Consider the following 12,193-nt stretch of genomic DNA (forward strand, 5'->3'; position numbering starts at 1 on the left):
ATGTTGCTTTTCCTTTCTTTTTGCTTTGCTACTTAAAACGCGACACAAAAGCGAGACTTCTTGCTTGCGCTGGTTGTTGAGCTGTTGAGGTTATGTTTCTGGATATCATTAGGATGCGACCCCGGGGTACACATCCAAACAAGAAGCATCAGCAGCGGAACACAGTAACCCCTAGGAACATCCAAAGCACCAATTCACCAATTGGAACAATGCAGCGAAGGGGGAAAATAAAGCAGAGGGCAAGAACGAGCGAGATGGAGATGTAAATCGTCAAACGTAAAAACGTTTCAATAGGCGATAAACAATACCGGCAATGGGCCCATAAACACCTTTCGCCGCCCGGGTGAAATGAAGAAATTATGATTTTATGACTGCTTAAAAATTACCTCCGGGCATTTTGTTAGAAGCCACAGCTTCGATATAAATGTTTTACGGACGGGTACGGGGTACGGCAAAATTGTGCGGTGTGTGTGGCTATGTTTACTGTCATCCGGGAGCCGGTGAGCGGCTCATTTTCAGCAGTTCCATTCTTGTTTTCCAACGCCAAAGAAAGCAAGAAAACTGCTTTTTTACGACATAGCCCCCACAATTTAACTCGCCTTGGCCTGTTAAATCAGCGATCAAGCTGACCGGTTTACGTTCGTATCAGGTACGTGTGTGGCTATTGTTTTTTTTTTTTAATTACTGTCATGATCTCCTTACCCCTGGCGGAAGGCTTCTACTCTAGTTGTTTTTCTTGTGTCATCTTTTGGTAAAGAGACTGTGCATTTTGCTTCCCTGACATGAAATGATTTTTTTACGATTCAATTGACAAGACGAGCTCAAGAATTGTTCGAAAATTTCACAATGGTTAGGGCAGGATGGTAATTTCTTCTTACAAGAAATTCTTTCTTCCAAAAATTCTTTACTTTCCGTTGCTGACGGGAACAAACCCGGATGTGAAGCATCCCGTCCGTTGGGATCACGCGAAGGACTGACCGAATCCTGTAACTCTCGCGCAGTTTCTTCTTGGCGTTACCAGATTTACGTGGATCAGACGGATAGGCTTACTCCTGAGCCCACCAGGCCAGTTCCTACCGGTAGATCCGCGTATCTACTGATAACGCGTTGGGACGACGGGAGTCACCGGCTTTCCTGAGGCGAAAGCGGGTAAACCTTTTTCCCTTGGACTTGCCAGGAGCAGTTTTTAACCGCGGACGAAAGCACAGCCGGGGTGATACCATCCCCTCATTCTTCCGAAGGAATGGGGAGGCACTGCTGGAGTGCGGGACCAACATCCGGAGGGTTAGGCAAAGGGGAAAAGGAGGGTTTTCAGAAAATAAGTCCCATTTATTCTAAGAGTTTCGTTCTCATATACTAATTTCAATCCCTTGATCGATTCTACAGGCGAGAAGGCAAGATTTATTTTCCTTCCTTCTTTCGCAGTATTGTCGCGTTCGCAAACAGTTTCATAAATACGAAACTAAGTACGTGTAAGCAAATAAAATGTCTACTCAAACAGGACAACAGAGAAATGAATTAAATTGCTTTGTGCTTTAAGAAGGCTCTACCAATTTTTTTTTAATTTATAGAGTCTTTGAGTCTTAGAGACTACATTCGCCTCTCTTCTGTATAAAAAAATGGTTTAATCTAATACAAAACTGTAGTACATGTGCCTTAAATATTATGGAAAACTATTGCCTATAAAACTATGAAAACTATTCTGGCATAAGGTATCGGATAAGTTTTAACTATTGCTTAAATTTCTTTGTATAAATGACTGATGCGTAAAAATCTAATTAGGCGGTTCTGCTGGAGGGTTGTTGTTAAATCAGTTTCTAGTTGGCAGGTGGCTCGGTGTGTCGTGTATCCATGGCAATCGGTGAGGATGCTGCGGACGGTGCGGTGACGAACACCACAGAAGCTGCAGAGTGGAGAACTGGATTTTTCTAGGAGGTCGGAGTGCGTATACGAAGGCGGGAAAGGACTCGTTGGATTTGGCTGGTTTCGTTATCTCCCCATGAAGAGGTGTTTTGCTTGATAGGACGGAGTTGGTTGCTGAGGTCTACGCGTTGTGCCATGTGGAGTTCCAGTGTTGGGAGATGATGGTGTTGGTGAAGTGAAAGGGTGTTGTATGGTTAGTCAGGACAGAGCCGACCATCGTTGGCAGGTTGGTCGGCTTTGTTCGTTTTCCAACAGAAAACGATTGTCGGGGACACAGGTATGGAGTCTAGGAGCTGGATGTGGGGTCTTTGGAGGTACCGTGGTCAGGGCAGCCAGAACACTGGCACTGTCGCTGAAGATGACGTTCGGTCGGTCAGTCTGTAGTCTTTCGTCGGCCGCTAGTTGAAATCCTATTGCTTCGGCGGAAAAAAAATGGAGGTGTGATTAGGAAGTTTAATGGCGCAGTTGTCCGTGGTGGAGTAGATCCCACAGCCTGCTGAATCCAGATAAACGGAGCCGTCTGTAAAGATATGATGAAAATATTTGTATTTAGTCTGAATTAAGTGAGTAAAGGTACTATTGGCGATGTGGCTGTTTTTTCCAGTTCCCCGGAGAGAGCTCAAGGCTCTACCAATCATTTCCGTACAAAAATCGCGTACGCAAAATCCTTTCCACTTTCAAGTGTCTGCGTGAGGCCAAGCTAACACTTAACGTAACCAACTCCTGTTAATCTGTTCCGAACTGATTTTTCCTCCCTCCTTTCGTTCCACTCCTTCGTCAGCACTGACATCAATTTAGTCCAATTAGTAACACCAGCTAATGTGTACGAGCGAGGGATCGACCTGGGAAGAGAGAGAGAGAGATCTATCCGCGCGAGTTCACGTTAACGCGAGTGTCAACACCCGCGTTACCCACCACTTCTTGAGGAAAATAATCTCACCGATCCCAATGCCCCGATAGGAGCTCTATCCCGCACCGCACGGCCGACGGCACCGTAGCTTGAAATTACGGGGCGGTAGGTGGGGGGGGAACCCCCGTGTCGAAAAATCAAAAACTCAACCCCGGCGAGATGGGTACGCGTGACTGATGTTTGAAGTAGTGATTAAAAGCAAAACGAGTCGCATTAGTGCCCGGCAGATGATACAATTTGTGCGGGGTTTGCCATCGTTGACGCCCGGCGTCCAATGTTTGCCGATAAATGGTGCTGATACGGAGGGCCGGGGACAAGCGAAACCCCTTTGCACTTGAGCCGCGCGGCCATTGTTTAGCCTGGTGGTGGCTGCCACGCTCTCTGTCCGGAACGGGTACGATTGCACGCTTCAACAGTGCTACTGGTGTCGAATGTGGCACTCCTGCGGGAGGAAAAGAAGGAGGGGGAGAAAAAACTAGTGAAACTAGAAAAGAAACGGGAAGAATACCTCTTAAAATGACAGCCTAAGTTGATAAATCGCATTATCTTGGGTATTAACTGCGCAGATAGGACTCATTTACCATACTACGAGTTTTATTAGAAATGCTTTGGTGGAAGTAAAAGTTTTTCAAAAATAAAAATCGATTCAACAGTAAGATGGGTTTATTAAAAATATCTTGAAAACAAGACATGATAACATATTGGAAGTTTTATTCCTCTATCTAGTACCCGAATAAATGATAAAAAAGTAAAGATAATCTACAAAGATCTTCTGAAGATAACATGATTTTAATGGTATGGTGATCTAGGACGACAAGCATGTTTTTTACAGTGCGTAAAATAAATACATGACTACGCATTTTTTCTTGTAAAGTAAGTAGAAATCTTAATGGAAGATAAATATTATTTAAAATATATTTAAGTTCGAAATTTTCATACAGTAATGAACAAAATAATAGCAGCAGCTTTGTGCTTGTTTTATAAATAGTTAGAAAAGGGCTCTTTTTAAAAAAAGTTTATTATCGTATAAGCCCGTATCCATGAGATTAAAGATTTGCCCTGTTGAATGTTTCTCTTTTGCGGTTATATTATTGTTTGTTACAGCTGGTTGTAGCTGTAAGCTTCAAAATTAGCTTTTAAATCACTGGTAGAATTTAGGAATTTCGAAGATTGTGTTCATTTGTGAATAAAATTTAGTAGAATCATTAATTAATAAATCTAATTTTTTTTTAATTTTTTTTTTTTTGGTCGGCTCGTCGCCGTTGTATCTATAATTTGATTTAATTTAGACAATATTTCAATGTTATATAAATACATGGCTTTGACTAGGGTAAATCAATTTACCAATCAATCTTTTCTTTAAGCCACATTTTTTCTGTAAAATGCAATGTATAAATCATTCGTTGAATTTTGAAAACCGAACAAAAATTAATATCAAAAATCTTCCGAGCACATTGGGATTTATCCAATGCCGAAAGATGGTGTTTGAGTCAAAAAATTGGAAAAAAAATATGGTAACATAGTGATGGTGCACACTGTATGTTAATCACCGGTTATCTTTGCCAATCACCGTACCGTCGCTGATAGCTTTCTGTCAGACATTGTTGGAAGATTTATTTTGCAATTTAAAAAAAAAATTATATTCCTTTCCGCTGAGAATCTGAGAAGTATATTTATCGTTTACCTTATACTTTGCTCATTTCCCGCCTATTACGGTAAAGCATCAAGCGCAGAGGGATTTTTTCTGTTTGATTGCAAAACAGAAAAACCAATTAGTCAGTCTGCGCACAGAATGGCGTCACCTTTTTCGCCCCAGCCAGGCCTAAGCCAATGTGCCAAAAAGCTACCTTTAAGACAGGCTTATCTGCATTTTTTTTTTGTCTTGTATTTTCATTTTTACCAAGACATTTATTCACCTTCCCTGGTTGTTGTTATTTTTTTGTGCCAAAAAGGGGGAAAAAAGGAAAAGAAAAGCAACATTTCTCTCTACCTGTGTGTGTATTAGAAAACGTTGTACGTCAAACTCGTACAGTGCGGGAAGGTTAAAAATGAAAATAGATTTTTTTTTGCAAACTGCAGGGAATAAAAAGGTACAAAAATAGTTTAGCGAAAGCACACACAAGACGAAAACTCATTACATGCCGCTTTAAAGCGGGAACGGGCGTGCGCGCGCGCTTAACCCACTGTGGTACGGACAATGGTTGGATTACACTAATTAGAAAGGAAAATATTGTGCGCAGAAAGCATGTAGAAATGGTTCGAAAATGTTAAACAATGGTGTGTAGCGAAGGGGAAAAATGTGTGTTGAGAAGGAAATAAAGCACACACACACACACACAAAAAAAAGGAGACGAAACCGCCGTTGGTAAGCCGTTTTCCTTTGCCAACAATGAAAACTGTCAAATGATCAACCATGATTTTATTTTTTGGACAAATTGCATTTCGATGCTGGCAGACGTAGCGTTGTTGGGAGCTGTTCGTTCGGTTTCGATAATTGAGCAAGGAACGCGCTGATCCTCCGTACGGCTAAAGACGGCTGAGGTTTGACAAGGATTGCCCACATGTTTTTTTTTTTTCATCTCCGCTGCCGTTGTTATAATTGTGGTCATTCCGTTTGGGAAAATGGTGGTATGCTGGTAAACGTTTTTCCACACAGGCTCTTTTTATGTCATGAAACGCCATGGTGTTTCCTTTATCCCTCGATATGAATTTCGTGGCGTACGATCACCTTAGAGGTGATTAAAATGATTGTTCGACCGTTATACACTGCGTGTTGCATAACTACAGGCTCAAAACCATTACTGTAATTTGTATATGTGAAAAAAACCCTCAATAGACAAGGTAAAAATTGACCTCCTGACAACAGTGTGTTCATAAAACAGACGAACGAGTTGCCTGCTTTATGGAAAATCGGTTCACTTAATGACCGATGTGATTTGTGTGTGCCGTACACAGCCCAAAGCTAATGGAGCTAATGGACGGGAGTTGTTGTTAAATGTTTGTCAAAATAAACCGCCCCCGGTACGCATACAGGTACACAGTGGTGGTCCAGCCGATAGAGAGACCCAGCAGATGAAGCGGTTTGCGATCTGTGCTGATCACATACCTGTACGGCAATAGAGACGGACGCTAGAGCAAGGAGAAGATGCGTCCGTGCACTACCTAGCGGCGTTATATATATCCTGCCGTGAAGTACCCGCAACAGCAGAAGCACCGATGGAGTTGTCACGCGCCAGGTAACGCTTCGCAGTACCCATTGAATATTGGAGCGCAATAAAGCAGAAGTTACAATGGCACGTCGCAGGCTAGTGGAGTGAGGCAAGAGATTGCTCTGCTAACGCCCACTGCCCACTGGAATGTTAATGAAGGCGCAAAACGGTGTAAGTTTGCCAAGTGCAGTGCAGGGAAAACTGCACAGGGGGTAACGGAATGTGATGTGCTTAAATTATGGGCGAATTGTTTTACGTAAATAAATGCAGAATTAGGGGACACACACGTCTAGCTTCATGATTTTGTGAAGAATCATCCGTTACCCGTGGGTAATTGTTGTTCCAGCAATAATGTGTCTTCACGTTTGTTTCACATTTCTCAATCAGTTATCGTACTCTGCTGCCGTACGGTACCTGGTGTTGGTTTTCTGCAGCTCTTAATTACTTACGGAGTTTCAGAATCAAACCATACCATTAAAAGAGAAGAACAAACCGTAACCGAACGCAAAAAAATTGAAAACCTTTAATTGCTGGTTTGTCCTTTTCGTCCCTGGCATGTTGACTAGCTGATGTCTTGCTTACCTTTTCGACGTAACTAGCTTGGAAGGAAGCATGTTTGGCAACCGCGGGGACAATGGTGTGCATCTCAGAAGAATTTTTTCTTCCCGCTTAACTAACGCACGTCGGTAGTGGCAAACTTCACTTCGGATCTCTTACATCCCCGAGTCCTTAGTGTGACTTCGAAGCTTTGTGCTCTTCTCGGCACAGGAGCTGCATTGTTTTGGGAAGGCATCCGGGGGCTGCGTGTCGGGTTCTGATGGGGTCTCTCGATCCTTTTTCCAAATTCTTACCGGTGAGAACTCGTTTTTGCATACCTTTTTTCTCGGCTCCTGCCGAGGACACGGCAAGAAAAATTGAGGACAAAAAAAAACGCCCAAACATTGGAGTGCAACTTGAGCCGTTGGGTACACCCGGTGAAGATGTCGAGATGTTGAATAGTCGAACTCTGCGTCGAATGCGACTGCGAATGCGCACACACCGTAAGGGCATTCAGTCAGCCAAAGGAAACAAAGCAACACGAAAACACGAAGAAGCGCTATTCCGAGACCACCAGATAAAGGACGAACATTTCGACGCTCCGAAACGGTGAAATATGATGAGGCGGAGCGCAGAGACACGCACACAAAGACTGCACAATGCAGGAACCCTATACGAAACGGATGGAAATCCTCGTTCCTCAGCATCGCGTAAATCCGCTCCATTGAAGCTTTTTTTTTCGGTGCGGAGTGGTGAGCCGCCTATTCAACTGAGCTTGAGCTTAGGAGCTGATGAGTATGATTTTTTGCCTTGCCACCGGTACACCACCGCCCCTTGCTGCCCCTGGAAGATTGGTTGGATTTTCGTTGTTCTCGCTCACCTTGCCGGGTTTGCCGTGCGCGCTCTTCCTCTTGCGCAGGTTTTCCGGAGCAAAGCGATTTCCCACCGTCAGGGACCGTGCGTGTGTGACACCGGCAGTAGGTGCCTGCGGGGCATTCGGAAGCGCTCAGGCGTGCATATGTATATATCATGAAGGTGATGCGATTGAGATAAGCGCTAAATGCGCTGTTTACACATTCTCGTTCTTGGCAGTAGTTTTCTTCTTTCTTCCTCTCTAGTGGCTTCTTTTCACGGTTATCCTGAATAAGATGACAAAATGAGCACATTCAACAACAACAGAAGAGAATTCAGGAGCAAAGAAAAGCAAAAAAAAAAAGCAGCATCCAAGGTATTCTTGAGCTGCTTGTGAAACTAGGGGGCAGACCCCGATGCTGGAGATCGTCTTTCTCGAAAACCACCTCCGAAGGGCGAAGCGTGGAGTTGTGTTGCGTTGCTTGACTTGTGCGCTTTTGTCTCGCTGGTGTACATTTACAGTGCGGCAAACGAAACGTAAACCCCTTACAACGTTCCGAGTACACGATCATTATCGATAGGGAGTGTTTTTTGTTCTCTGGTGGTTCCAAAAAAAAAAGGTTACGGCGGGAAGACGCGTTGCGTTGTCAGTCAATCAACAGATGAGCGCTGGTGCCAAACACAGTCCCACCAAAGAAAGGATCCCCAAATAGGGGTGTGTGTGTGCGTGTTTGTTGCGCATCACACAATGAGAATGAAATGTTGGATCTTGAGAATCTCTAATAAATGTTTGAACCGCAATCAAGCATATCCCATCTTCATTTCGCTCGAGAGAATTATCAAGAGCGAATAGAATTTACGATGTAGAACGCTCTACGTCATCCCGTTTCACGCAGCGATACTACTGTGAAACCTCTGTGCTGCAAAGATGGCGTCGTCGGCTACTAACACAATTATAGTACATAAAACGATCATGCGCACGCTTATCTATGCAACGCGCGTTGCCTATCGGCAGGCGCAAATCAGATGATGATTCAAAATTAAAATCCAATCAGGTATTGATGGTATAAATGATATTTGTGTAATTTTTTTTTTCGCATTGCATACGTTACAAGGATAAATTTGGACAAATAATGGTGACATAATTAATCCTTGCAGTACCGTATATGCAATCATAAAACAAAATTAAAGTCCGTTAATTGGGTCACATCACTAATGATCATAATGATGCATATTAGTGCACGCAAATGATAACAACACAATTGCACCTCAAATCCGTTCATCCAAATCCAACGAACCCTACCATAGCGTTGCTCAGCGCAAAGGGTCGACAGGCTGGCTGGCTGGTTGGCTGCAACACGGACACAAATCCCCTGCTGGGTGAGGATTTTCTGTGCTCATTCTTAGCAAAATGGCTGCCACCGTATACATGGGATGAATCTCAGAAACGCACAGAGAAGATACACATTGGTGTGCGTGTGTGGATTTTACTGGACTTCTCAGTTAAAAATTCTCTGCATGCTTTTTAGAATTAAAAAAAAAAACAAAAAAACTTTACGATTGAGCTTTGCTTAAAGTGTTTGTTTATTCGTCAACTGTAACGCATATTTTTTTTCACATTTAGTTATAGCTTTTTTGTGTTTTAAAACTACATTAGAACCAAAAATTTCAAATTTTCAAACTTTCATTTCGCTGTATAGTTTTTAACGACGGTTTGGCTCTGACACGTAGAAATAAAAAGAAAAATATTTGCAGTGTTTGTGTGTGTATTTTTGTTTTTTAAAGTTCTCTCTCTCTCTCTCTCTCTCTCTCTCTCTCTATCTCTTTTCTATGTCTCGCTTTCAAAAATTAACACTATTGAAACTTAAAGTCTAGTTTGTTGCGTTTTAATTAACACTATTATTGTCTACCATTACATGCCGTTTCAGACACAAACTCCGCTACTCGGGAAGGCTCTTTCAATAATGGCAGGATAAAGAAAAGCATATGGGGGACCCGCACCAAAGCAAGTCAAATCACAGATAGTTATGCAATCCGTACACCGTTAGCGATCGGATCGTGGGTAGAAGGGAGGAGGGTATGTGGGGCGTTAGTTCGTCTTACTTTTGGCGGTAAAAATCGAGCAACAGCTTAAGCAGCGGTGCCGGCCCGATGTTACGCCGGAAGAACAGTTCCTCGATCGTGTAGCTGGAAACGTTGCGCAGTACGGGCAGCAGCTGGAGCAGCGTCCGGTACCGGTTGGAGGGCCCCGGCCGGCACGTGCTGATGTAGGACGCAAGCGCTTCCTTGGCGCTTTCCTCCAGTGCGCGGACGGTCGCTAGCTCACTGATCGATTTGGCCGAACCGGCGGACGATGCGGTTGTCACGTCCGACCCATCGCTGCTCACGCTGGAGATGCTCGTTTCCGCGTCGAACTCACTCTTGTACAGCACTATCGCGCGTAGATAAACGTACTCGTTCGGGTCGACGCGCAGCGCCGCCAGTTGGGCGAGAATTTCCTGAAAGATTTCGACCTCCTTCACGAGAAATTCGCTCACGTTGCCGGTCTCGCCCCGGTTGTTGTTGAGGTACTCGTAGGCGATCAGCAGCTGGCTAAAGTTGATCGGCGCTAGGTACTGTGCGACCGCGAGTATGAAAAACTCCCGCCAGGACTCCTCGAACAGCACGAGCTGATCGGCCATCGGGAGCTGGATGAACGGGGTAAGGCTCTTGAGGAAGTTCACGTTCATGAAGAGTAGCTGGGCGGCCGATTCCCGGATCGCGTCCACGGCAACCAGCGGATGGGATGCTTGCATCCCCGGGAAGAGCACCGGCGGTGGCAGGTAGGGGGCGGCGGTGGTCGGTGCCGACGGTGGCGGTGTAAGGAACGGGTTGCGACCGAGCGACAGATCCAGCCCCATCGACGGCTGATGATGCCCGTGGTGCCCGTGGTGATGATGGGCGTGATGATGGTGCCCGTGGTGCGGGATCGGTATGCCGGGCGTCAGCATCATATCATGGCGCAGGGGCGAATCCTTCGAGATGAACAGTGCCATCTGCTTGCGGAGCGTGGAGCTGCGTGGGCCACGCTCGTGCTGCACCGCGTCCTTGTTCATGCCTACCTCGAAGCACTTCTTCAGCCGGCAGGCCCGGCACTGGTTGCGGTGCGTTTTGTCCACCACGCACGGTACCTCGGACTTTGACTTGCACACGTACTGTCGGCTGCGGCGTATCGAGCGCTTGAAGAACCCGGCACATCCGTCGCAAGCATAGATGCCGTAGTGTTTACCGGAGCTGTGATCCCGGCATACCTTGCACGGTACATCGTACAGGATGCGGCCTGCCAAGAGAGGGGAAAAAGTAAAAAAAGCGAAAGAAAACACATTAGATAGGAACATCTTTTTCGCGAGGATGCGAGCTGGGCGAGCGATGGGCGGACACGAAATTCGCATCCTTAAATTCTACCTTGACGGTGCGACTAACTGACGGCGACACTTGAAACCAATGTGCGAAGACGCAGCGTCAAAGAAAAGGGGGAAGAAAACAATAAAATCCCAACCATATCTACACAATGTACCGGAAGTTCTCGAAGTTTAGCCTACAAAAGCGCTAACGTGCCCGAGACCTTTTAGCAACGCAACCGTAAGACGACACTCGCGCATTTGAGAAAGAAAGAAAAAAGCGAGCAGCAGGAATCGCTGGCGGAAATAAGAGCAACGCAACAGCAACACGTTGGCACACGCCTTCTTCCGGAAAGGTTTATTTTTCTCGACTAAACGTCAAATGGGGGACCATCCGAGGGTTTGCTGATGGCTCTTTTTACGTTCCGATCTCTAACGGTCTTTTTTTTTTTTTAGGTCCGTGGGAAAGGAAACTTCCGAGGGTTTGGACTATTCAGCTATACACAACTACTTACTTGATGAGGCAGGAATTCGCATATGATTGTAGCGCGGATCAATGAGTTCCGGTGAGCTGACGGGCGATTGCATTTCCTGACCGCGTTCTTGCGCCGTTGGCAAGCTGCTGAACATCATCTAGCAGTCTAGGTGATTGGGGGTTGATAGCGTTCAGTGATAGTTGATCGGGATGGTTACTAACACGAGCACACACACACACACACATGCACCAGACACACACAGAGATCACTGAGTTTTTGTGGGTTCACTGGGCTTCGTCGTCCGATACGTTAGAACGTTAACACGCCAATAAACCGGTATCACTGTTTCGCACTCAATTTCTGATATCGCACAACACTGCAAGGATCTAGAATTCGCTTGTCGCACTTCTGTCGGCGTTGTTCACGAACGGTAGCCACTGTCGGTAGTCGGCAATACTGCGCACGCTGAAGGTTCGAGGACGATTGATCCACTTTCGGCACGGTGCGCCTGTTTTAAATGGCACCGGCAGGTCCTTCTAATCCTGTGCCGCATTGCACACACACACACACATACACCAGTGCGAGTGCCGCAGTACGGACCCCTTTGAATATTCCCTTGGTAGCTGGCAGAAGCAGCATAAAACGAACGAACGGACAACACCGATTGGTTCCGTACCCCCGGGTCGTTCAACATAAAACCCGCACATGCGCCCTACCTCTCCTAACATCATACGCGCATATACACACACACACACATACATACACACGAATATGCTGGCAAGGATAACGGCGCAAGGACGTGATGTGAATATAACTCCACGTTACCGGTACCGGTGCCAGCCGAAGAACCAAAACAAGGCACAATAATAGGGCGGTACCTGCGCGTCTAGGATTCATTCTCGTCAG

At 45.5% G+C, this 12,193-nt stretch overlaps 2 protein-coding genes across 2 annotated transcripts in view; one reads left to right on the forward strand and one right to left on the reverse strand.

The window, feature by feature from the left end:
- Positions 1-12,193, forward strand: part of LOC126561166 (prothoracicostatic peptides) — a 244,615-nt gene that overhangs the window by 84,038 nt on the left and 148,384 nt on the right. The gene's annotated exons all lie outside the window — the stretch shown is intronic.
- Positions 9,529-11,453, reverse strand: LOC126557803 (protein tailless). Its single transcript, XM_050213697.1, has 2 exons — positions 11,327-11,453; positions 9,529-10,750 (listed from the first exon to the last, which is right to left on the reverse strand). The coding sequence occupies exons 1-2, from the start codon at positions 11,442-11,444 to the stop codon at positions 9,531-9,533; spliced, it is 1,338 nt and encodes a 445-aa protein (XP_050069654.1). The 5' UTR covers positions 11,445-11,453; the 3' UTR covers positions 9,529-9,530.

The sequence above is a fragment of the Anopheles maculipalpis genome, chromosome X (assembly GCF_943734695.1).
Source record: "Anopheles maculipalpis chromosome X, idAnoMacuDA_375_x, whole genome shotgun sequence".
Classification (NCBI taxonomy): Eukaryota; Metazoa; Arthropoda; class Insecta; order Diptera; family Culicidae; genus Anopheles; species Anopheles maculipalpis.